Genomic DNA, 26814 nt, shown 5'->3' on the forward strand with positions numbered 1-26814 from the left:
ACAAGCACAGATGTCAGATGGATGGAAGAGCCGCATGCGGCTCCAGAGCCGCGGTTGCCGACCCCTGTGCTAGCCTACTTTATTGTCCCCAGCAATTCTGAAAACAAACTGACGCCCTTGGGCTAAACCATGGTTAAACCATTCTTTTATTGTATTGTGAATCATTACCTGTTTACAAAATGCATTCAGCTTTACAGTGACTGCAGGAAGTCAAGTTTAGACATTGTAAAACAGACTTCCTGTCTCGAAGCGACACATCACTAAACCATAAACATGGTTGCATGGTATCTAAAGCACCAGTAGTCGTTTAATACACAGCTTATTTTGAAAATGGTCTTCTAAAAAAACATAATAATAACGTAGTAATAACAAAATAAGGGTGGGTTTTGTACCACATATATAAAAAAAAGTCTTTTCATGAATTTTCTTCAAGGCACAAGCCCACTTGGACTGTTCGTCCAGAAGCCAGAGTTAAGGTGCTTTGGGGTCCTCTGGAGACTCTCGAGTCCCACTTCAGAGGGTGATTTGAGTACAGTGGTGCTTGAGCTTGCAGGGCAGGGTCCCTCGATTTAACTGGTAAAACTCCACCAACTGGATCAAGTCTGTGAACTGAGTGTGGCCATCATCCAAACTGTAGAACACCTGCCCTTCATCATCCACCTGAGGGATATAATCATGAAAGTCATAAACTTTTATCCAATTTACATATGCAACATGACCTAAATGGAATAGGCTGAAGTAAATACTTATTATGGCTAACCCGATTAACATTCTATGAAAAACAGACACAAACTTTTATAATAAACCAAATCTGGTATCGAACAGAGATATTAGCTAATATTTAAGATTGTTTTAAACATAAAAAATCTGTCTCACAATGAACATGTTTAAGTAATTTATTTTCAACTAAATCATGATTTTTAATTCATTACATCTGCTACACGGATCTGTTTCAAACGCTGTTCACTGATTTCTAGCTTTATTCATCCTGAGCTATACATTTCTGAACTTGATTTAATTTAAACATCTTTTTAAATGTTTTTACTGTTTCGGCCTGTTTTAACTGATCTTCCAAGTCATTCCACAGACTAACTACTCTTACAAAAATTCATCAACCTTTTAGTTCTAGCTTTTATTTTTTTAAAGATGCTGGTTCATCTGAAGTTATACTGACTATTCCTGTGTTCCAAAAGCCTCTGGATAACAGGTCTGTCAGGGGATCAGACTTAATCTATCCCGGTTTTTTATTCTACACATCGTATCAGTGACTTCAGACAAATAAAATGATAAAGATTTTTCTTGACCTAGAAGAACAAGACATCAGACAAATGATCTATGAGTCAGAATCACTCGTGTTTTATGAAGAGAATGACGTCACAGGTGAAGCTTAAACACAAGTGTTGAGTGTGGTAAGGTTTTCTGAAGTTGGAAACAAAAAAACTACAAAAATAAAATGATGCATGAATGGCTGGGTGCATTTGTGCAGCTGTGTCCCCAAAGGGTGGCCAGGGGTGCCCAAGGACCTCCATTAACGTTTTCTGAGGGCACCACTGTATTTGTGGCATTTAATTAGTTGAACACAAAGTGTTTTATAATCAAAGATATGCTTTACTCACAGGTAGAATCTGAAAGTGTTTGATTTTCTGCATGTGGCAAAGCGACAGAACAAATGTCTTTGGGTTGCTTTGGCTGTCCCTCAGAAGAAACACTCTGAAACAAGAAAAAAAGGCTTATCACTGCCATTTAATCAATCAATCAAAGCTTTATTTATAAAGCGCCTTCCGCAACCCTGTCAGGAAGCCCAAAGCGCTGACATTTAGCATAAAACCAATGCACAAAATGCCATGATACAGCCATTTTGTATCAATAACAGTTAAAATACCATAACCCTCTCAGGCTCAAAGTAAGTTTTGATAAAAGGATGAGCAACTAAGTCCTTCAGGGGTACTTCTGAGTTAAAAATGCTCATGAAATACGTATGTGGAGTAACCAGGTAGGTAGGTTTTTACCCTCTGGTGTTGCAGATTTGCAACGTTAAAACCTACCTACCTGGTTACGCCACATACGTATTTGATGAGCATTTTGTAACTCAGTAGTACCCCTTAAGAACTTAGTTGCTCGTCCTTTTATCAAAACTTATTTTGAGCCTGAGAGGGTTAACTGTTGCATATCTGCAACGCCTGCCTCCAGAGGGTTAAAAAAGAAAATGTGTGGGGGGAAAAAAGCAGAAAACGTACCCATCAATGGGACCCTGATGGGTTATTAGACGCTGAGCCTCGTCTCGAGACAGTTTACCATGAAACCATGGCTGGGACAAATGGATTGCTGATGCATAAAGATGAAATATTACAACTTTTTTGTCATTTTGTGAATAGTTCAAGAAGAATTTGACAAACCTAAGCTTGACACTGAACTCTGAGTAGCAGAGGGGCTCCCATGACCGCTCAAACGGTGGCAGCTTCTTCTCTAAAAAAAAAGGGGGGGGGGGGGGGGTGGATCCTGTTTTATGTTTTGTGGCAAATTTGAATTAGGAGCACTTTATCTTAACATGCCAGGTAAAAATCTTCCCACCCTCCATGACAGTCCTTCCTCCACAGCCACAGACAGAGCCTCAGACGGGTTCTCGATCACACGAGTCTTTTGTCCAGAAAAGTCCATGGCTACCAGTGAATTCTCGGAGGTGCTCCTCTGAAATGACAAAGATTTTGCACGTGTATAATCTGTTATTGCTTTATTTTTTCCTTTGGCCGTTTAACACATTTTTACACAATCATTGCAGAAAACTCTCAACACATTTCTTATTTTCATCCACTTTCCATCCTGGATTGTGAAAAGAAATGACAGATTTTCCTGCTTCAGCGTTGTATTCTATTCACATCTAGCGTCGGACTTGCCATAACTCCATCCTAATCTTTCCAGATGATTTCTGACAGTAAATTCCATTGAAAAGCGGATTAGAGTGGCTTGGGAAAGAATGACACATGGTCACATTTTAGTCCTTTAAGCTGTCATGAAGTGAGTGGCTTTAAATAACTGCACACAAGCTTAAGAGAATTCTTCTTATGGGGATTACCTTCAAGCTTTTAAATTACAAGTTTCATAGATGTGCCACCTACTCAGCTTGCAATTTAAAGCAGTGCTCTAAATAAAATGTTTTATTTTTATTTCATTATAGCTCTTTTTATCTTGTCCAACCCACATCTGATGGTGTAAGCACGAATCAGCTCTTTCTGATTTGGATGAACTGGTATTGTGAGAACGCAGCAATGCTCTGCATATGGCATGTTCGCACAATTTCCACATTTTTGTAGCAAATCCTCCCGGCAAGCCAGGTGGGCACATATGGCTCTACGGCAGCAGAAATGAAGGGATGAGCTGTCAAATGTCAGAGCAGCTGATCGTTGTGTATTTTTAGAAAGCAACAAGTTCCCGAGCATGTCCATGATCATAAATAGATTTAGGTTTTTTTTGTTCTCCTATGTGAAACAATTCTGGACAACACAACTGACAGTTTTTGGTCCCATACAACCATTACTTATCTACTATGACTATTTTTAACAACCATTTAATGTAATGTAATTAATTTAATCTAATGAGAGTGAATGTTCACTGATAAACGGTGCACAGGAGCAAATACGTTTGATTAATGAATATAAAAATCATGATTATAAGCCTTTTTTGTTCATGAATGCTGTATAAATTCAGGAAAGTGTAAGAATGTTTCGATCTGTACTTGTCCCGTCAATGTTCACACGTGTATCTGACAGCAAGAGGTTTTCTGCAGAAGACGCACTCTCACAACATGACATATGAAGGAGAGGATCGACTGCCTACAGCATGCAGAAGGATGAACATGACAGTGTAGAGACTGAAGGTGCATTTTTATTTTGTTTGGATTTTTTTTAAAAATAGGAATGATGAATGGAGTTGTTAATGTTAAAGTATATGAACAAATCCACAATATTAAAGAGCAAGAGCAGGTTTCACTTAAAGCTGTGATCCATAGTATGAGGTCATCAAGGGAAAGAGAACAAGGGGCATTTCTCAATGTCAAGGAACCTTGCCTTGATGCCTTGGTCCTGCCTTGGTTCCATAGAAGATACACCACGCAGCTTCTGGGACTGGTTTGAAACACTTCATAGGCTATTATATATATTCATATATATATATATATATATATATATATATATATAGTGGAAATGAACTATGCGACCAGGATTTGATAATGAGAGCTTTTACTGGTTATACGAACACCTCCCACGTCACAACTGTGTCTGTTAAAGTCCATCTGCAGCATAACTCAATCATTGGATCAACTGATCGACATATACATACATATATATATATATATATATATATATATATATATATATATATATATATATATATATATATATATATATATATATATATACATACATATATAGGGACTCACTGATACCGATTCCAGTATTGGTACAGATATCTGTATCGGTATAAGTTAACTGTATCACTGTAACTTGACATTTCTGTTCACCTAATATTTTAGTTTTATGATCATTTCTATTAATATACTTTATTTCTTATCTACCTCACAGTCTTTTCCTGTTGAAAGCAAAGAAGAAAATAGAACACATATTCTAATTCATTGCATTTTTTGGTGTGGTAGAAGAATCGGTATCGGTAATTGGTGTCGGTGAGTCCTCAGATCCAAGTATCGGTATCGGTTAGGAAGAAAGTGGTATCGCTGCATCTATATACATACATATACATATACATATATATATATATATATATATATATATATATATATATGTATATATATATATGTGTGTGTGTGGGGGGGGGGGGCAATATCAATATTATATTTATTTATTTTTGTATTTTTTTATTTTTATTTGTCCAGTTATATCAAAACATTCTACCCTTTTATTTCCCATCCTTTGTCTAAATATGGTTTCTGCAAAAGGATTTTTGGGTGGTTACTACCAAATCTCAGAAATGTGGCTTTGATGAGCTCCCTTAAAAAGCTGAGATAAGATCTTAAGAAATAAAACAATATTGCCAGCTTACCATTGGTGAGGCTTTTTGCTTCTGGTGTGGCTGAATGAAATTTTTGTAAAGTTGCATCCCAAACTGAAAAATCAAACAAACATTGTTCGTGTGAATCCAATGACTCAAATACTTTAAGAAAAATTAAAAAAAAAAAAAAACAATCTTTTGTGCTCTACTGCTCATTTATTTTTTCCTGTTTATGGAGTAATGGGGTGACTAAAGCTCGAAACAGCTCCATCAGATCTCCTGACAATGAACACATGCTGCTTCTGTCAAGAGAGGGAATGCTAATCCAGCATCACTCGACAGTTTCCGTTGACCTCTTTCCAAAGCTAAATCTGATTCCAGCACTGACTCAGCATTCGTCCTCTTTAGATATCACCCAGAGTTATTCATCAGCAAGCCAACCTTTAACAAGCGCATGGCTGTGATCCAGCAGGTCCTGGTCAGCTCATCGTCCGCACAAAGCAGCTTCAAGTCACGAGCTGAACTGCACTTTGTATGCTGAAGTCACAAGCAGATGTAGAATGTCAGTAAATATGCTACCAGGTGATTTCTAACAAGTTTCCTTTTTATGGTAGCAAAGCCTGACCACCGAACATAAAAGTGGCACTACCTTGACGCAGAAGGCAAACTCTGAAGGTGCGCTGTGCAGCTTTTTGGCAGATAAAACCGTGTAGACGTCACTGTCACTGAAGTCAGCAAAAAACTGGAGATGCCTTGGTTCCTGTGTGACAAAGACAGTCCATGACAAAATAAAAGAGCAGTTTGATTGTGATTTTGAGATGCAAATATTGTATGTCGTTTGGGCTTGCTTTTAGCACCCCCTAGAGTCCATTTGTTGAAACAAACACAAATTGTCCTTGCTGTGCATCCGTCTTTTTAACGCCTTTATCTAACATCTGAAAAGTCTCCCCAGCCTTCCTTGGTGTCTACAGGTGTCAGCATCACTAAATAAGATAAATCAGCTGTTTTCATGAACTAAAACATGCAGAAAACATGCTGGAAGCAGACTGTCACAATAAAGCAGCCACATAAATGACCACAGGGGGCAATGGGGGCTGAGTGTCCTTTCATTAACCCTGTAAATGGCTTTTTAGCACATCTGGCTCAAGAAAATTATTTAAAAATAGGACAAATTTGCAAAGCATCCCTTTAAACTGTTTTTTTACATCATTTCATCTGTTAAAGCGATGCTTCAGGTCTCATGAAGGGCATGTCTGCAGAACGTTTGTGAGCAGTTCTGATTTTGCCCATCGTATAAAACTCTTTGAACTATGTCAGTTTAAAAAAAATGTTTATTTTGACCCAATTTTGTTTATCAGTTATTTTACCAGGTTAAATATTTAATAAAAAGACACGTTTACATTTAAACACACTGAAAGCATAAACAACTACTCTGTACTGAGATAGATTTCAAAGAAAAAAAAAAAGAAAACCTCAAAGACTTCCATTGTTCTGCTTTCATGTGACAGTATGTTCCCACTTCCTTATTTAAAGTAATGTTTCAGCCATTAATGCCTGTGCTGACTGAACAGCGATGTGTTTGACCAGGACACCAGATGAATAGTAAACACGCCGAATGAAGAACAGGCGCCATTCTAAACCTACCTGCACTGGAGGACAAAAGGTCTACTGTTGTAGAAAATGAAAGCAGATGAAAAGTGGTTGTGCTGGCACGACTAGTGCCCAGGTATAAGAGTCACTCGGCAGCAGCTCTGAGAGTAAGGTTTCCACCTCAGCTGCTATGGCAGCTGACCTTAGAAAAACCATACTCTGTTCCTTTAACACGAAGTATGTAAAAATAAACTAAAAGTTCCACAAAATACTTTTATTTCCGTATCATCAAGTGTTTGGACTAAGCATACTAATAAAAGGAAACTCATTTCAAGTTACAAACCTTAGAAGTTCCCTTAGTGGAGAAATAAAGTCCTGATCTCCGTAAAACAAAATAAAACTTCCTCCAGGACTTCTTGCTTTGCTCTTTGACGTGAAGAAACCCATGGATCTCTGGGCAGGTGCTGGACTTGAGGAAAGTCTGAGAGATGAGTGTGTTCAGTAAAATTACTTCCTCTGAAAAGTACATAAGGTGTGTGAAAATACTTACCTCAATCAGCTCAGAGTGAGCCACCATCCCATTAGTTTCAGTAGACATGGAAACCATGTGATCTGGGAAAAAGTCCTACGAGATTCAAATGAATATTTATCTCTCATACGTGGAGGAAATGTGTGCAGAGACAGAGGATTTGTCTGGTCTCGTCTCAAACTCACAAGAGGTTTCTTGAATACTTCGTATTTGGCATAATTCTTCCTAAAATAAAGACGATTGTCTGAGTCCATGCCGCTGCCTGAGAGAATCTCCATGACATACTCGTGATCTTCGATGGTTCTTTCTGGGGAAATTTAAAGATAAAGAGGAAAATTAAGGAAATATTCTTTTTTCCACCATTTTCTAACAATCAGCATGATTTAGACATGGTATAAAAATAATACTGGAATATTTCATGACAGAATCCATATGCCAATTTTTTTTTTTACTTAACTGCAAACCTTAATATTAATATGAATACAAATTTTACTCTTTTTTTGTTGGTATTTTCAAACTAAAGTATTTGCTAAATTTGTGTGTTAAAGGGGACATATTATGCTTAATAACCCTTTTTGTCCTTTTGTGCTGCCATGTGGGTTTCTACTGTTTCTATAACTCTCCAAAGGTTAAAAATAAATAAATAAATAAATAAAACACCTGTCCAGGCTTTTCTGTGAGTGTTTGGTTTTAGGAATTATGTGTCTGAAATGAGCCATTTAAAAAATTCCCAGTTTGTGATGTCACAAACGGGAAAGCAGAATAGAACCACCTCTCATATTCGGAGCAGCTCTACCCTCAGCCCCTCCCAGATATCTGAACTTCTCTGCTAATTGTTGCCTGAGCGGGGGAGGAGTTTAGTGCTGCCTGCTCCTTTTTATTTTATTTACAGTGACAGAGCCCTGAAACAACTCATTCTGGAAGGTACTGAAAATGTAATGAATAAAACTGCTAAAATCGCTTTGTGTGAGAGGGACTTAATGCAAAAAGATTTCATCAGCGTGTTTAGTATTGACCAAAGAACTATTATAATCTAAGAAAAAAAGTCACAATACGTCTCTAAGTAACATCATGATTTAAAAGTAAACATAGAGGTACTGAAGTAAATTATTTTAATCCAACATTAGATAAAAAGAATATATGCTGGGCAAAACGATCTACACATTTTTTATGTTGTGCAATAAAATAAATCCGACCAAATTTTTCATGTCACATTACTGTCTACATTAAAATGCAAATATCTGCTGTTTTCCTGATATCAGACATTTAACATTCTTATTCCACAGACTAAATCTGCTGCAAAAGTTAACCTAAATAAAAAAAAATAGTACCTATTCCCAGATGTGTGAGGTGTTCAACCAGAGTCCAGCTGTGGTCGTCGATGCAGTGATTCTTCAAGACAAACAACTGGCATATGTCCAGGGCAGTGACATCCGTGGGCACCTCCACAGCTTTGCTGGTGTTGTTTTCATCATAAATTTTAATTACCTAAAACAGAAACATTCAAACACAAATTAGGTGCGGAAGCATGGCACTAACGCAAAGAACTTCCAAATTTAATGCCTAAACAGTTCCAGAGTTACAACTCTGCAAAAACAAATGATTGTGCAAAACATAAACATAAGCATAGAACATTTGATTTTTGCTGGAAATCCTTTAGTTTTTATGCATTTCTGTGTGTAAATCAGAAAGGAGTTGCATGATAAACATCTTATTAGCACCACTATAACGTCAGCTCAGACTAGCTTATTTGTCTCACCCTGCCTGTTTTCCTCCAGCCAGAAATCACTCTGCTTAATAACCTCACAGGGTGGAGAAAAATCTCCACATGGCTGCAGATCTCTTGTGTTCACATTCACACATAGCCAGTGGATCTTTTTGTAAAAAGTACTGATGTGCTGGATAAATGTAATGTTAGCTGTGTGTTTTATTATTATTATTTTTTTCATCAGACTGCTTCAGGCCAGGTGAGAAGAATCTGACATCATTAGAGTGAGAAGAAACCAGAGCCATTGAACTGGGCTGGAGTCTGGCTTCTTAAGCAGTCATTAAGAAATAGATGCCTCCAGCCTTTTTATGCAAAGTGTGGGGAGTTCAATCAGCACAAATCCAGAAGTTGTATCATTTAAACAAATCAAAACAGCTTCAGATTAAGAACATTTCAATATAAATATAATTCAACATTATAAAAACAAATTTGGAAAATTAAATGGGCAATCAAAAGCACTAATTAGAAAGTTATTTTGTTTAATAAATGATGTGTTTTTGCATGTCCGGATACTAACATTTTGCTTACAGCTCTTCTAAAATGTAAAAATGTACACACAATATACAAATTGGCCAAAATATTTTCAGTTCTATCATAAAACTGCATTTTTCATACATTTGCAACATTGACTGCAGGTTATTGCAGTTCTATAATCAGTAAAGATAATCAGTATGTCAGCTGATCTTGTGTAAACAAAAAAAAATCCTCTATATGTGAAACAAGTAAAGCTGCTAAAATGCTGGACATAGATGTAAAAACACGTTCTGAACATCAAACTGCACCAAAGCAAAGTACAAAAGTTACAAGGTTTAGGTTCTTTGCACTACTGAATCAAGCAACATGGAATATGTTTTGGACAAAAACAGCAAACAAAAAAGAATTTGTTGTTTTGTTTGGTTCAGAGATAAAAATAAAGGCTAGGACTGTTTGAAGCTTCATATTCTGCAATATTCAGAAATTGTTTAGAAGTTTTCCAAGGGGAAAAATGTTCTAGTCCAGGGGTGTCAAATATGTGGCCCGCGGGCCAGATCAGGCCCGCACACAGTTTAAATCCGGCCCGTGAGATGATTGTGTAAACCTCATTTTCAGACTTTACAATGTAAAGTCTGAAAATAAGCTTTCATTTTTCAATTAAACTGCTGGTGAAAGCTAAAAGATGTCAGGTATCAGGAGTCAAAGACATGCATGAAACTGATACAGCCATGTGATCTGTGAATCAGTTATTTGAATTACTGAGGAATAGTCTGGGTTTTTTGTTTTGTATTTCACATTTTTAAATACACTTCAGGTGTTTTATTATTAATAGTGATGTTGTGCTTAAACTATTTTGGATACGCCGTCCTCAGGCTCCAGCCTTGTTTTGTGTTGATCGTATTAAAACAAAAGAAAACAATCTGAAGCAGTTTATAATTTATACATACTTTAATTTTACTGGTCTGGCCCACTTGGGACTAGATTTTCCTCAATGTGGCCCTTGAGCAAAACTGAGTTTGACACCCCTGTTCTAGTCCACATACAACGAGCTTTATAGTGTGCAAAAGAGCACTTTCAGGTTTTCAGAACAAAAGTCAGATTTGTGGGATCCCTGTGTACGTGCTGATGCAAAGAGAGTTCTGACAGAGGTGAGGGGGGAAGGAACACGGGGAGACGCAGCGGTACATTACGTGCCGTAAGTCTGACAAGGCAGAGTATGTCCAGACCCTTACTCCACAGCACTAAATATAGTCTCATTGAACACAAACTCCTCTATTAGACCTTCTTATCTCAAGGACAGTACAGTGTGTGCCATTTTGCCAATTAGCCTCCTAAGGTTGAACCTTGAAGTGCACTCCCGCAGCTGTGGCTTCGTCACTGAGTGGCTGTGAGGAGTTGGCCTCCAGGCTAAATCAGCAGAAATGTCCTCCCAGCTCCCCGCTGTCAAAACACTGGGAAAAAATGACGGTATCAGATTCCTGCAGGGCTTCCTGACCAGGTACCACTAATACCAGCCAGTGGTGTTGCCAGCTGCTCTAACTGCTAACACCTGTTCGGTGCAAATTACTGGAAAGGAGCAGGGAGGGCAGCACAATCAGCGTGCAGCATGAGATGAGTAACAGCAGCAGACGTTCAGCTGTAAAAGGGAGCTGTGGTGTTGCATGTAAAAGTGGGACTGGGGTGTGGAGCATCAGGCCTGGTCCTCAAGGGTCACTATACCTGCATGTTTTCTGTGTTTCCCTGCTTCAACTCGTCAGGTTTGAATCAACAGGATTCTTCTGAGGCACTTCAGGACAGACTGAAGGGTTGATTTGGTCATTCAATCAGGTGTGTTGGAGCAGGGAAACAGCTAAAACATACACGTTTAGTTGTTGCCCTGCAAAACCGGCATTTAATTTCCCAAACTGAGGAAATTAGTCAGTTTATTTATTTATAACATTTTTACAAAATGCTTCAAGCTATCATTTAATGAGTTATTTTAAAACAGTTTTTGAAGAATGCGAGCACTGCTTTTGCATTTTTACTGCAGAAAACAAATAAAGTCAGAGTTTTATTGTTGAATCTTGTAATTTTCCCAATAAGGCTTTAATTATGTTGGACTTACATGGCTCATGTCTCTGACATTACTTTGTGTAAAAATCATTATAGTTATATGTTTTTTTAAATTTTGAATCAATAGTTTACACGTTTATCAGTTTTTTTCCAATTATTTAAAATTTATTACAGAATTAAAGCATTTAAAATAGAAACATTTAATAAACAGCTTAAATTCTACACAGGAAATTAAAGCAGGATTTTCAATACAAAACAGGAAAACACATCATACTATCAGGACTTCTACATGGATGTGTGACTCTTACCCGCTTCTGCAGACAAAGAGGTGTGATGGCAGGCAAAGTGACTCTTCTAGCATGGAAATTCATGCTTCTGTCTTAAATGTGCAATCAGCTACAAGATGAACATCCATCAATACAGTAACTAAACCAAATTATCACCTTTACAATCTAATCAGCACAAGATGTTTTTTGCATCTTAACCCTACTGCATCCCAGAGAACTCTCTAACTCGTGAGCGTCGCTTGACCGAAGTGTGAGAAACGGATTTGTGTTTCCTCCCCACAAAGCAAACTCCTCCTTTGTCCTTGAAAATGTTAAATCTATCCTTTTAGAAAAGGAAGCTCCCATGAACAAAACAAAGCAGATAAATGTTTTTTCTCATAGTGAATGGAGCTGATATTTGCAGCACAAAGCCAGGGAGACGGCAAAAGTCAACGGTAAAGCAACAGTGTGAAGATGTTAAAAACAAACAGACACGAACCTAAAGTTTGACACGTATCAGATTGTTTTGCTGACTTTGTCCCCAGACACCAGACAGCTATTTTTAGTCCCTGACACATGATACATTTCACAAAGCAAACATTATTGAGTGTGTCCATGAAAAACTTTCTATAATGCAGTGTACTTTGAAACATGGATATTTACACCAGTCATCAGTGGAGATAACGTTTACTACTGGAACCACATTAAACTAATCTACTGGCTTCAAATAACAGTCTTTTTCTCATTATTTAAAAACATTTCTGCTTTATTAAATGCAGGCATTGTTTTATTGGTTGTTAGACGTAGCCCTGAAACAAAATACCGTAAAACCTTTAAACTTTACACAATTTGATAATAATTCATCTTTTATCTACAATAAATCCATCTATCCATCCTCTGTAGCCAAAGACCAACCATTCCTTCCATTCATTTGTCTGTCAATCCATCCATCTATGCACTCATCCTCAATCCAACCATCCTTTCATTATGTCATCCATGCATCAATCAATCAGTCAACCAATTCATCAGCATATCAATTAATCTGTCCATCCATCATCAAAAATCTATCTATCTATCTATCTATCTATCTATCTATCTATCTATCTATCTATCTATCTATCTATCATCTATCATCTATCTATCTATCTATCTATCTATCTATCTATCTATCTATCTATCTATCTATCTATCTATCTATCTATCTATCTATCTATCTATCTATCAATCTATCTATCTGTCAGTGTGCCGCAGGGCAGCTGTAGCTACATCGTAGCTCATCACCATCAATGTGTGAATGCATGTGTGAATGGATGAATGATACACTGTAGTGTAAAGCGCTTTGGAGTCCTTACTCTGAGAGGCGCTATACAAGTGCGGGTCATTTATCATTATCTACTTGTCTTCAGTCCATTAGTTTTTCCATCCATTCTTTCATCCATTCACGTTTTCATCCTCCATTGATCCGTTTGTATTTCTTTCCCTCCCTTACACAAATTATGAATAAACTTCCCCTGTCCAGATTTTGTGACTAAACAAAACTTTCAGCTCCTCCACATAGCTTTAAGTTGAGACTCCCGCCCGCCTGGACCCAGAACATCCAGAACTCCCTAAACAGTGTTACAGACTGAAACAGAGTTCCTTTGGTTCGCGTAAGTCAACAATGCAAAGGTAGCTAAAGTGTTGTCCCAGTTATTAGCCCACTCTCTATATGATTAGATGTAATTTCGTGCACTCTTTTATCCTTCCAATACAGCAACCTGCCAGCACTGTTTTGATTACAATCGACCTTGAATATAAAACAGAAGGAAATGTTCAGTGGGTGAAAAATAAAGAATGAGACAGAAAGAGGAGTAGGAGAGAATTGTGGAACAAAAGTTAATACTTTACAGTAACTCTGCCGTAGGTTGGTGTAGTTATATGCACTTTTATTTCAAAATATACAATTAAAAGTATACGCCTGGTTTTAAATGCAAATGCTCTGGTTTAGAAAATTGTTTCACAAAAACCAAACAAAAACTTTGCATGACTGAAGTCTTTAAAGAGTGCAAAATGAGCTCAATTTCATTTGTGTTAGCACATTTCTTTACGTTACAGAATTTGGAGGAACTGCTTTTGTACTCTCACTAAACTCATGAGAACAGACAGGGAATGAGGAGCCTCCCACAGCAGGCTTCAATCTTTATCTGAAAACAGCACACTGATTTGTGAAAGCACAGACAAGTAGACGCTGCTAGTTATCACACTCAACTAAAATGAATTGGAATTAATGGAGCCAGAACGATAACGGAGTCTCCACAGCTCCCATAACAAACCATACCTCCAGACACATTGTCCTGGACCATGGCGGATTTAACTAGGACCCCCCCTGCAGACTTGATGAGGGTGAAACAGCAACCAGCGGCACGTACAAAAAAGGGTGACAAATCAAAAAGAAATTCCTGAATCACTGACCCCTGCCGGAGGAGGAACCAACTCCCTTTTTTCATTTCATTAACATTTACTGCTTGTTTTTCAGTTTTCACTGTTACTCACTGGTGAAACAATTATATTCCATTTATTTAGGGAATGGGGTATTTCAGTGATGAGATATATGGGTAAATAAATTATTTGCTGAGTGTAAGAAAAGCATGTAATCCAAAGCTGTGACTTTTTTCTTCAGTCATTCAGTCTCTGCATTGTTGATACAAGCACCCTGTTTTTTGCCTATCTGAATAAAGCTTCATGAAATGTTTCAAAAGTAGCATTTTCCACACCATGGATGTAATTTTCACTTTAGAAGGGGGGGGGGGGGGGGACACGGGGGAGGGAGGAGGGGGGAGGGGTATCTTTACAGTATGCTCTAATGGGAAACAGGCTTCGACACAAACGTTTGTTTTCCGCTTGGTCCTAGAGCTCAACCAGTGTCAATTTAATATAGCGTAATATTGTTTTGGATGGTGAAAAGTGCAGGGGTCAAAACTCGACTTTGGAAAAAGTGGGGGGGGGACATCTCCCCCCCCCCCCCCCCCCCCCCCAAATTACGTCCATGTTCCACACTGCTTTGGTATTTAAAACCTGTTTTAATACATTTGTGAAAATAGCCCTATTCTCTTCATTTTGGCCAAAACATCTGGAAACCACCTACCGCTCCACAAGGTCTCCAGATGACAACATATCAAAATACACAAAAAATACTTTAAAAGCCAGATCGAATTTTTTTCTGTTCTGTCTCTCACATTTGAAGTGTACCTATGATGAAAATTACAGAACTCTCATCTTATAAGTGGGGAAACCTTGTACAATTGGTAGCTGCCAAGTACATTTATTGCCTCACTGTAAATAAATACCCACGAAAAAAATACCAGTAAAATATTCAGCATTTTCAATTATTTTAAGGCACAGCAATAGTGGGAATGAATGCCGCCACATCAGCATTAAAAATAAAAATTAAAAACTCCACACAGACAGTCAAAAATAGCTTTTTATAAATATGAGCTCTTGCTTATGGTTTGTTTCCCTCTAACTAAATTCAGTGCAAATGCTGCGTAAAATCTGAGTTTTCAAAAACGACGAGGAGGGTGAGTTTGGTTTAAGACTAAGAGGAAGATAACCTGCTTGGATTGGTTTGCAGGACTAACCTAACAAATACAAAGAAAATGCCTGACAGATAAATCTGAAAGTAGTTAACCTGAACAGGAATGACAAATTGCAAAACTTCGAAAAACAGTAAAAGGAAATGCCCTGAAATAAAACTAACTAAGCTAAAACTTCAATATGTCCCTACAGCAACTCACTCCTCAAAGAAGAAGCAGGAGAAAATGTGCTGGCCATGTGATGGTTGGTATAAGAGAAGCGTCCTACCACAAAACCCATGAGTTAGCTGCAGCACTGACTGAGAAACACCCAAGGGACAGGCACGCTTGTTATTGTGAATGCCTGAATCACTTTCACAGCCCAGGGTGTACAGTGAGTGTACTCAGACAGAAAAAAAATGGTGCTCAACCTCCTGGACTTCATCAGAGGAGACTGACGGCAGCTCAGCCCACTGGGGCAAGGGTATCAGTTTGGACCGAGCAGGAACATATAGCACTCACAGTGAACTGATAAAGCTTGTTGAAGTTTGCTTATCTTTCTGTTGTTGTCAAGCAGAAATGCTGGGGAAAGTCATCAAATGAGCAACCCAAAGCAGTTCAACAAAGGAGAATGATGCCTGAAGATCTTCTAGATCCCAAGGAAGAAATAAGAGTTGTCAGTGAAATCGAATCATTTCGGCACAGTTTGATTAAAAGATTTGATTCAAAGTCAGCACGTGTTCCCTGATAAGATCAACTTTCAGTAGCGATTTCCTTGTGCCCAGCTGTGATTTCTAAAAGAGAAGCATCGGCTGTGCTTCAATCAACACAAGATCTGTTTGATAAGCATTAAAACAAGTGGTACAAATCTGCCAAAAGGGCTTTGTTAAAGAAGCTCAAACGGTGGGTGCACAGGCTTCAGACGTTGTTCAAAATGGACTCCGTCATGCCCAAAATCCTGGAATCTGTCTCCCAAAGAGGCAAGTCCATGAGGCTGCAACATAAGGGAGCTCCCCGCTGTTACTGACGGATAAGATTACCAATAAACCATACCACACTGGGTTAGCTAAAGACACAACAAGCAATATGCTATAATTCAATTCAATTCAATTCAATTCAATAATACTTTATTAATCCCAGAGGGAAATTAGAGTTTCAGTACACACAATTCCGAGATCAGACATACGTACACACATAGATACATGACAAGAATTGGTGACTGTGGTCATTCGCAACCCGAGTCGAACTGCCTATCGCGCTAAAGTTCATCCAGTTCATTCATGCTTGTCAGCAGAATCTTACAAAGTGCATTAGCTTGACTAGTCATGAGCTATGCACCAGTCAATTTCATTTGAATCATGAAAGAGGGAGGCTGAGTCTGGTCTGCTTGCTTGAATAAAGTTTCCTCACTGCTGGAAGCAAAGATAAGCATCAGCCTCATAGAAGGATCCCGCCAAGTAACCACAAGTAATACGCCAGCAAGGCAGCCGCCTGAATCAAGAGGGAATGCAGAGACAGAGATGCCAGCATGGTTTGGAATGCTATTTCACGGATATGTTCATTCAAATACGACAGCAGGCCGGAGTTCAACAAACGCATCCCCCATGTGTTAACATACTTTGGGGAAAATGGAGAGTGAGTTCTGTTATTAAGTCTTGAAGAAGTTTCTATTGAAGATGGGGCATCTAAACTGGATGACACTGTTCTATGACAAAGTAGGTCTTTCACAGTTCGTATTTCCACCAAGTTCCTCCTCCCGCCTCCAGAAGAGGGAGCCAACAATTAACAAGAGTGTCTTCCCGTCAGCTTAGCACTCCGACGAAGAAGAAGTAGAAGCCGGAGACTCACAATGGAGCTACAAACACAAGTACAAAGAAAGGGATTCCTCAACTGCTTTCTACTTCTCAAGGAAAATTTTAAACAGTCCTGCAAAACTCGCCGTGAGATGTTTACAACAATTGAGTAGAATTTATATTTAAGGCGCTTTTAAAAGACGGAGGGAGCTTCGTGTTCTACTAGGGCTCAAAGCTGATCAAGAGTTGGAAAAGTTTCCTTCAAACAAGTAAAAACTATGTAATTTGTTAAATTTTAGGGAACTAAAACAATCACAAATGTATTTAAACAAAACAAAAAATAGTATTCCATGCTGTGTGTTCCATAGGCTAGTGTTAGCTTAAATGCTAACTCAACCCGGATTGAATTAATGTCAGTCTGTAAATTTCAATCAAACAGTAGAAGAGGAAAGAGGGGAATGAAAATGGATTTATCTTTTATGTATTGGAGCTAAGTGATTAGTGCAGCGCTCAACCTTAATACTGATTTCTAATTCTCTGTCAGCTCCTCAAGGGAGATACGTTTTGCTGTGGGACTTCGTCGTCTCCTGGGGAGTGTTGCAAAGCAATTCCCCGTCCAGGACAACAGAGGGCGTACTGTTGTTCTGTGGAATCCTGTCATGCATACAGTCCAAGATAGTGAGTTTATATTGTGGTATTTTTTTAGTATTTCAGAGACTTTTTAACAAGGACAAATTTGTTCCTCATTCTTCTCCACCTCTTATGCGCTCGCCACCTCTAAACTCACGTTTTCTGTCACTTCCACCCATGAATAAAACACTTGCTGCATTTCCTTTTACTCTTTCAGGCGTGGGTTAATAAAACATTCAGATTTTTAGACTTTTTGTGTGAGGTATTCTTCAAGCTGCTCCTTGTCTGCTGCTAGAAATCTTCGGCTCACTTTGTTTTTGAGGGCGCAACGGCGGTGTTGTTGATGAAAACGGCATCCAGACCAATGGTGCCCCCAAGGGGTGGCCAGGGGGGGCCCTGGCCACCACTAGAAAATTGCTGGCCCGCCCAGGAAAAGCCGGTGTTAACTCATTCACTGCCAGCCATTTCCTGATCAGGAAAACCCATCACTGCCAGCGTTTTTCGCCGTTTTTACAGTTTTTTTTAAGAGTCACAGAACGTTGAACGCTAGGATGATGTCGACGCCAAAACTAACAAAACAAAGAGGAGACTCACCTCTTTCATAACGCTTCAAGCGTTATCCATTCTTTCATAATCCGTTGTTGAATTGTGATCGGCAGAAGCTTTTCCGGTTCGTGCCACACTTTGTTTTTTTACAGCAGCGGCCCAAAACAATCTCCTAACACATGGATTTTCTGCTTCCTGATCACGTGACGTGTGACGTACGCAGATGAAGATCGGCTTTAGAGCTGAGGTGTTTGTTCTCATGGTGCGGGGTCTCGTTCCGAGACCCACACAGTAAAAAAAATGCAAATGATGACGTCGTTGGCAGTGAATGGTTGGATTTAAAATGACGACTTTTGTCGTCAATGGCAGTGAATGAGTTAATAACTCACATTAAAGGCCCCATGTGTGAAATCCATTGAAATGATAATGAAAAAATGTGACTCTTTAACGCCATGCAGTTTGGAGAAAGTATTGCAGCTACGGTGGCCCACTCATGAGTTTGACTGTATAATCAGTTTCCAAGCCTAACCCACACAAAGCTTAAAACAAGCTACGACCTCTTTAAAAAATATTTATAATTATGACTGTTTTATCAACCTACCAGTTCTGAAGGAAGCAAGCTAGTTCTGTTCTTGAAGCTGTCACGATTCACACACGGAGGAAGGGTGACGTCAGCCGGGAGGTCAGGTGTTGTGAGAAATTGTGTTCCCCTGAAATATTCTGTCCACCCGTGTCGGAAGATCACACTTCAGGCTATTTTCACAACATTTGTTATAAACTTTTACGGGAGAATTATGTAATGTAATGTAATAATGTTATGCTTGTGATTTTTTATCTACATTTCTTCCTAAAAACAATAAAAAAGATACAATAAAAACATTCTTGTTCACTCTTTTGCGGGAAGCTTATTTATCATTTTTGAAAGTTGTGTAAAAGGATGTAATCTCACTCAGTTCAACCATCTTTTATTTGCGGTAGTTTAGTCCTCATAATGGACAATAAGTTCTGTGAATTTGGAAATATTTGCTCTTGACTGCCTAAGGGAAACAGAATATTTCAGGGGAACATAATTTCCCACAACACCCGTTTCACGTGGATCACGGTGTACTCGGTGTAAACAAGCTGGCTGCCGCTAAAATCTATGGAGCGATCACTGGCTGCTCGTTAGCCACGGCTGGTGAGGGAGGGCTGGTGAGCCGGGGACACGCTGTGAAGGTCAAGTAAACGATGTTGACTTATCTACCAGCTAATCGTGGCTCACGGCTGGCATGGTGGAGATGGACGTCACGAGCTACTAGTTAGCCATGGCTAGAGCCGGGGAGACGCTGTGTATGCTGTGCGTAAACTCCCACGGATTACCAGCAAAAGGAGACCCAAGTCTAAAGGTAACGTTTGAGAAGAAACCGTCTGAGTCGGAGCATCTCAGGAACACGTGGAGAACTACGTCACAGTTACTAAAGTGTTGTGGAGATAAAGTAAACAACTCTGATTTAGCCACTGGCTAGCGGACGAGTTCTGGAGCGTGATGGGCGAGACGGCAGGCTGCAGGAAGACAGGAGACTAGAGTAGAAGGACTTTGGAACGAACACGTTGGGACCGGATCGGGAGTTCTGGTACTGACACGTTGGGACCAGATTTGCAGTTCTGGTACTGACACGTTAGGACTGGATCGGGAGTTTAGAAACTAGGAAAAGACGAATGAACAACTTGCGGTGAGTTTGGGAGTCAGAGACACTAATCGGAGGCGTGCGTCCAGCTAATAGCGGGCGGGGATCTGAACATATGCAGCTTCCTTGTGTTGGACATGATGACAAACTGACTAATTTTATGTGTCTTTTGATTTAATTGTTCATTATGCAAACTAACAAGTACAGCAACAGTGTAGCTATTCTTTTCTATTTCTTATTTGAGTTACCATTCTTTAGTAGAACTTCAGCATTCTAAACATATTTTGTATGCGGATTGGCTGTATACTACGTTTTATGTATTTTGTGACTGTATTTTATAGTAGCCTTTTTATGTGTCGTTTTACTTTACTTACCAGACCTCATGCTTTCAGGGCGCACTGCTGCCCTCTGCTGGTTCTTTCATGTTACAGTCATAGTCCAAACGGGTAACGTGGAGCTCGTATGTCCAGAAACAGCTACTGTATTTTAAGATGGTGGATGACCATGGAGCGTCGACCACAGTTTATGTATTTAAAAATGTAAAATTTCAAGTTGAGAGGAATTTTTAGAATTGATGTTGGTGAGAAATCTTAGTGGAAAAGGAGAAGTTTGTGAACTAGAAACACGGGATTTGATAGTAAACTGGTAAAAAATCACACACTGGGACTTTAAAATTCACTCAAATGATAAATTGATCTTATTTATTCAACACATACAGTAAATGTAAAACACTATAAAATTATACAATTAATGAGTAAAGAAATAATCAGAATAAAAAATACATGTTTCTTCTTCTCACAGTTAAAAAAAAGTTTTATTTCCATAGTTTTAGTGAAAACAGCAACAGAGGAATTAAAATTTAAAAAATTAATTAATTAATTAATTTTGAAAGTGTTTTGGATACATACAGTTTTTTAAATATATATATAAACAAATAAAGGAGCAATGCAGTGCATCCCCGCAAGCTAAACTCTCCCGGAGTTACCCCAAGGACCATTTTGGTGTGCCACCCCAAAAATTTCTTTGGCCCCATTTGGCCACCCTTATCAAAATTTTCTGGAGGCACCCCTGGTCCTGACCAATCACTGGCTTGCATTCTCCATCTCGTTTGACAGAGGTTTAGAAAAGTGAGCTCAACTCCGTCCATCCTTGCGAGCCTTCTGGAGATTCCCAGCAGGGACAGATAATGGCGTTGTGTGTCTCCGTACCGACGCAGACGCAGAAGCATAAACTAGGCTTTACGCTACATCGAACTGTTGTTTTAGCTCTCTCGGGTTTTGTCGCTTACCCTGGGTGTGTGCAATATGAGGCATGACTTTCAGCTCCTTCTGGAAGGGGAGGGAGAGCAGTGCCATTCAAATTTCAAAATCTCCTCCTCCTCGTTTTGATGATGCCACTCTACAGACCACAGCTTCATCTGTGGGAGATTTTATCATAGCTGAGGTTCTAATAGAGCAATCTGTCCTTGAATGATTTCTACTCCATTCCAACACACTTTCTTCCTGATAGTTTTTATGTGTAACCTGGCTGACAATGATCTTGTTGTTTTTGTATACCTCACACCACTGACTAAACTCAAAAATTTCCTTCCACCAAATTCAGATGATTATAAATTCTGGAGGCCTGCCTGGTCTCCATTTACCCAACAAATTTGATTATCATGCAGGCAACTCACGTCTTTTATGCAGCTGTGTCTGGTGTCATCTGTCTTGGTTTAAGCATCCCTTGACTCAGTTATGACGTATAACTGTATAAATCATAAAGTGGTTAAAGCATCTCAATTTTAAAAAGTTTCTACACCTGCTTCTATAAATGCACCATTTAGGTCTTGTTAATGCATTTCACAATAAGCCTGTTTCTGGCTGGATATTGTTGTAACTGATGAGAACAGACACACTGGGAGGACTGGTTGGCAGATTTCCAATTATAGAACAGATCAGATGGTGGGCGAGGCAATGAGCGCTGCACATTTGGAACAATGATGTCACTGTTCAGACTGACATGATCCTTTTGTCTTCCCAAGAACGCTGGTGGAAAGAATAGGTGAGAGGCTGTCAAGCCCACAAGCTTCAGGCTTCATCAGCAAGATGCACAAGTAGGATCTTCTGACAAGGAAACCACATTGCTTCGGACCGAGGCCAGATGGGAGACAATTTTCCTATTTATTGAAAACTTGAGAAGTGTGCTAGTAAATGTCGAGTAAAGTACCACTTTACAATAAGTCTTCCATTACAAATATCTAATAAATAGTTTTTAGAAATGTTAGTAATTAATCTGTAAACGGGTCATTAATAAATGTTTATGACAGTTTTTTTTGCCAAAAAGTGAGCCAAATCTCTTCACCTTAATATGTCATCTAGAGTTGATATATTAAATATTTCAGACTAAGTTGACACCTTGTACGCCTAATGAGCGTTTGATAAACTATTTGAAAAAACGTAAAATAAAATTCCACAACTATCAAAGGTAGCCTAATTGTAAAGTGTAAAATTTGCATTTAGAAATGTTTAATAGTCATTAATAAATGCACTTATTTTGTTTGCACTGGGATGGATTACGTTTAAACTACAGAGAGCAACAATAAAAATAAATTACTGTAGTTAGAGAGATTTATCAGTTGTTGCTTTCAAGCCACAGCTTGAAAATAAAGAAAGGAGTTTGTGTTCACAGACAGAAAGGCACAATTCAGCAGTGTTGGGCAAGTTACTTCAAAACTGTGATACATTATTTATTACTTGTTACCCTCATTTTGAAGTAATTCATTACATTACAATATTACTGATTTTAAAATGTAAGGCATTACACTACTTTTTCATTACTTGAAGTTACTTTCACCAATACAACTTCAATATGAATCTGGTAATCTGACGCTCAGTGAACTCTTGACACATCCAGTGGAAAGTGATGTGGTGTCTGAGCTAGGATTGCTGTTAAAAACAGTCAGATATAATAACAGTGCTTTAAAATGATTGTTTATTCAATTTATGTAACAACAATCTGTACTCTCAGCATGCTGCCATCTTATATTAACTGAGCAGGGAGTGAGGTGGTGGGGGCTCCAAGCCTATTTTGCCTTGGTCTCCAAATGCCTTGATACGGCCCTGGATGTGGGACTGGTGATGTTCCATCACATGTATAAATATTATGCTTATAGATTATTGCCTTTCAGTGTGTATTGGGGATAAATCTACCAAGTTTTATTTCTTTTCAAGCACTTTGTTTTGTTTTCTTGATTGCATTTGAATAATTTCCTGCCCTTTCTCTCTCTAACCCTCCTGCATGCTGCATGTTTTCCCAGACTTCCAGAAAAACTGTTCCCTAGCTTTCTGACTTTCTAACTAATCAACCAAAGGGGTCTACTGAACGCAAAAAAAAAAAGCTTAATATGTGCTGCGCTCACCGAGGCACAGATTATGAACTCAGCTGAGGCAAAGCACGTCAGAAAAGTACTTAAAGTACCAGAGCATATGGACGGATGAACGATTGCAAGTAAATTATTTTGTTTTGGTGGAGCGATTTTGTGAATGTTACAGCAACCGCGCGCAGGACGCAGCTGGAGTATCTGACCTGTTACTGCTGCGTCCTCTCTGCTCATAGAATAGATACTGGATCTTTTTTTGGGCTTCCCACAATTTGAATTTTTAAGAAACCCACATCTTGATCCTGGGTTTAACCCTCTCAGACTCAAAATTAGTCTTGATAAAAGGACAAACAACTAAGTCCTTCAGGGATACTTCTGAGTTAAAAAATGCTCAAGAAACGTATGTGGAGTAACCAGGTAGGTAGGTTTTAACGTTGCTATTCTGCAACGCCTGCCTCCTGAGGGTTAAAAATGCACTGTAATTACCGCGTTACTGACAATTGTACCGAGTAAATATTACCATTTTCTTTCCCTGTAATGCCTTACATTACCACATTACAGCAAAAAGGAATGCATTACAGTAATTAATTACTTTTGTACCACATTACTCCCAACACTGCAATTCAGTAATGGGGGGCTACTAACCTGCATACTTTAGATACCTTCCCTGCTTCAAGACACCTAGTTTATTGGGTTTCACTAACTAAATCTGGGATTAACACATTTCTGCAGAACATGACAGGCTAGGGGTATGATTTCACTGATACATTAGGCGTGTTGGAACAGAGAAACATCTCAAACCTGCAGGATAGTGTCCCTCCACAACTATCCCAAATATTTTACCCCAGCAATATTTTTTTCATAAATAATCAGTTAATCAAGATTCTTCTCTTGCACTAATGTCTAGAATGTAAAAACAATCAGCACTATAAACAACTGCAATGAAACTGCTGATGATCTGAAGCAAGAAATATATAAAGTATGGTGGCGCACAAAAAAAAAGTCCATTTGTTCCCAAATTATTCTACACAGGCAACACAAGGAGGATGGAGTCCAAGCAAAATCTAACAAACCCTGCTTGAAAAACTGCTGTACCAAGTCAAAAAACACTAGATGCTTCAAATGTCTCTCTAAAATAAAATAATCATCAATTTGCTTTTAAACAAAACAATATTTGTGCCCAAAGTCGGGTATTTATAGTGTGAACTGCAAAAAAAAAAAAAACGCATTTGCAGGCAGGAGTTAACCAAAAGCCAACTGGTTTTAAAAGTCTAAGAAAACACTGTGTAATAAAAACAACCGAAACTGTCTCAACATCTGTATCGCAGTGAAAGCTTGTCGAGTACTTCCCAGCATGCAGTGCACGATAATCACACACCCTGTGCTAAAACAAACAGTGGAGCTGCAGGCACTGGGCCAGGTATTTCTTGGGTAAGCCATAAACTTATTAAGTTTCAAATATAACATCCACTGGTGGTGCAACACCTCACTTTGTTTATTCATTTTCATATTGTTTGGCGGCCGCCGTGCAGCAGTAAAAACCTGCATTTTCCCATGTAAAACCATGCAGATCATCCGTGCACTCTAACGCAGCACTCATCTCCTCTCTGCGACTGATTTACATACTTGTAAAACCGGTCGAGCCATCCACATATCCTGAGGTTTCAAACAAAATTACAAGTCAAACACTATGGAACTAGGAGTTCACGTGACTTTCAGAAATGACCTGCAATTGCTTTCAGACCCTTGTTTAAACTACACCTAGGATCTGTGCTCAGGGGAGAAGCAGAGGCTGTAATTTGTCCCAAATAAGGACACTCACCTGAGTTGTGCTACTTTTCATCCATGGCAATAAACATTCAGATGTGATGGATGGGAGAAGCTCAGGGAAAGGCTTTGGAACAGGAGAGGATAAGGACTCTCCTCCTTCTCGAACGCTCCTGAAACGAGCCAACAAAAGCACCAGAGAGAATGAAACATTAGCGGATATTGTGTAATAATTCATGAGGGATTGCTCTGTTTTGGCAATGCTACATTCTTATTTTTCAATTCCAAGCACTAAGGTTTGCATTGTGTTTACCAAAGCTGTAAAGTGATGAGAAAAATAAAACCTTTATTTGTCCCTCAGTGGGGTCATTACATTATTGCAACAGCTCAAGGACAGAGGAGAGCAGCAGTAGCACACAAAAGATTGTAAATTAGATAATCAAGATAGTTATTAACATTTTATAAGCAACTTTGTGAGAAATAGAGACAATCTGCAGCTATGTCTGGAGTTTGAAAGAGATTAACAGACTCAATGTTGCTTTGGTGCAAATTAGGAATTAAGTAGGTGATAAGCTAGAAGGATTTTTGCATTGAACCCTCCTGCTTCGAGCTACCTGAGGACACGCCTACTCACCAACAGACTTTTGATAAAACAGCAGATAAGAGAAATGGGAACGGCCCTCATTGTGCTAAACTTGTGCACCTTTTTTACACAAAAAAAAGACAGATTTATAAAATCAACTATAATTCACTCTAAATAAAATGCAACTGAAGGTAAGTAAAAGTTTTCCAGTGCGCATTTTACTGAGTCAACGTTTGTCACCTTCAAAGCAACAGGTGTTTGATGTTTGAAACGCACTGAAGGAACAACTAAAGCAGCACCTTTCTGACCAGCTTCTCCAAACACAAACTGTGTATGATTCAAATATAGGAGATTAGAAAAGTATGAAAATTTTTATTTCAATTTGAAATACAGGCAGCAAATGTGACACAGCATGCATAAATAAAAATGAGTCTTACCTGTTTCCCTTACACAGCTTGGTCCCGAGCTTCTGAGCATTTGGTGTCAGTAAAGGCTCTTGCAGTGGGATGAGGGCTGGGCTGGGAAAGCCACTCACATTACACTCACCACTGTGAAAAATCCCTGTTTTCTGTCCGAGGCTTCCAGAAGTGTGGATTTTCTCCAGTGTTTTATTCATGTTACTCGTGTGGGTTGGCTAGATCCGAGGCATCATCTGGAGCAAACAGCAGAGGCGAGCTGTTGGGCTGGAGAGCGTGCCCAGTTGGAGCAGGCTGACTGACTGGCGGGGCTCTTCTGCTCACAGCTCAGCAGTGCACACACACACACACACACACACACACACACACACACACAAGTTTCTCTAGCTCATCTGCTGCCCACAGGGCTGGCCCAGTGGGGCAAAGTGATCCCTCCTACCCAAACATGATCCACCACAATAAAGATATTTTTAACACAATGACTCTCACAACAGCCCTGCTCACTCTGACCTCATGACTTTTTTTTATTAACAATCACCCCCCTTTTTAAGCTTTTAGACTCACTTTATTTGCAAACTGTGAGTAGCTGGACAAAGAAGACACAAGACAAAGGAACTGAGCCCAAGGAGGCTGTAAAACCAACTGTCCCTTCTTGTGGACCTTGTACGGGTCTGCACTTTAAACCTACTACACTGTAGACTGAAGACAGCTGTAAAGAGTAGCCAGACGGTGCAACAGACTGGTTGTGTTACTTGCTGTGTCACTCAGTGACAGGCTCCACGTGGGGGATGGTTGGGATGATAGTATCGTTCTTAAAGGT

The 26814-nt window shown here is 39.1% G+C and overlaps 1 protein-coding gene across 3 annotated transcripts; it reads right to left on the reverse strand.

The window, feature by feature from the left end:
* Window positions 1–128: 128 nt before the first annotated feature.
* grb14 (growth factor receptor-bound protein 14) lies at window positions 129–26370 on the reverse strand. Of its 3 annotated transcripts, none has more exons than XM_054746971.2 (14): window positions 26016–26370; window positions 25051–25168; window positions 8452–8608; window positions 7306–7427; window positions 7142–7216; window positions 6935–7072; window positions 5651–5761; window positions 5443–5538; window positions 5053–5115; window positions 2572–2688; window positions 2415–2466; window positions 2238–2325; window positions 1617–1710; window positions 129–660 (listed from the first exon to the last, which is right to left on the reverse strand). In XM_054746971.2, the coding sequence occupies exons 1-14, from the start codon at window positions 26192–26194 to the stop codon at window positions 514–516; spliced, it is 1557 nt and encodes a 518-aa protein (XP_054602946.1). In that variant the 5' UTR covers window positions 26195–26370; the 3' UTR covers window positions 129–513. The 3 variants fall into 3 exon arrangements, with proteins under 3 accessions (XP_054602946.1, XP_015822053.1, XP_015822054.1); XM_015966567.3 differs by having other exon boundaries at window positions 2397–2466; window positions 26016–26368; XM_015966568.3 differs by lacking the exons at window positions 25051–25168; window positions 26016–26370 and adding an exon at window positions 11723–14437 and having other exon boundaries at window positions 2397–2466.
* Window positions 26371–26814: the final 444 nt, after the last annotated feature.

The sequence above is a fragment of the Nothobranchius furzeri genome, chromosome 14 (genome assembly GCF_043380555.1).
Source record: "Nothobranchius furzeri strain GRZ-AD chromosome 14, NfurGRZ-RIMD1, whole genome shotgun sequence".
Classification (NCBI taxonomy): domain Eukaryota; kingdom Metazoa; phylum Chordata; class Actinopteri; order Cyprinodontiformes; family Nothobranchiidae; genus Nothobranchius; species Nothobranchius furzeri.

What these genes read in the sequence shown, in the direction of transcription:
- grb14 (XM_015966567.3), bottom strand. Translation starts at nt 26,194, where the DNA reads ATGAATAAAACACTGGAGAAAATCCACACTTCTGGAAGCCTCGGACAG. An exon ending in AAGCTGTGTAAGGGAAACAG is followed by an intron (nt 25,169 to 26,015) that starts GTAAGACTCATT and finishes GGCTCGTTTCAG; the next exon opens with GAGCGTTCGAGAAGGAGGAG. An exon ending in AAGTATTCAAGAAACCTCTT is followed by an intron (nt 7,217 to 7,305) that starts GTGAGTTTGAGA and finishes TGAATCTCGTAG; the next exon opens with GACTTTTTCCCAGATCACAT.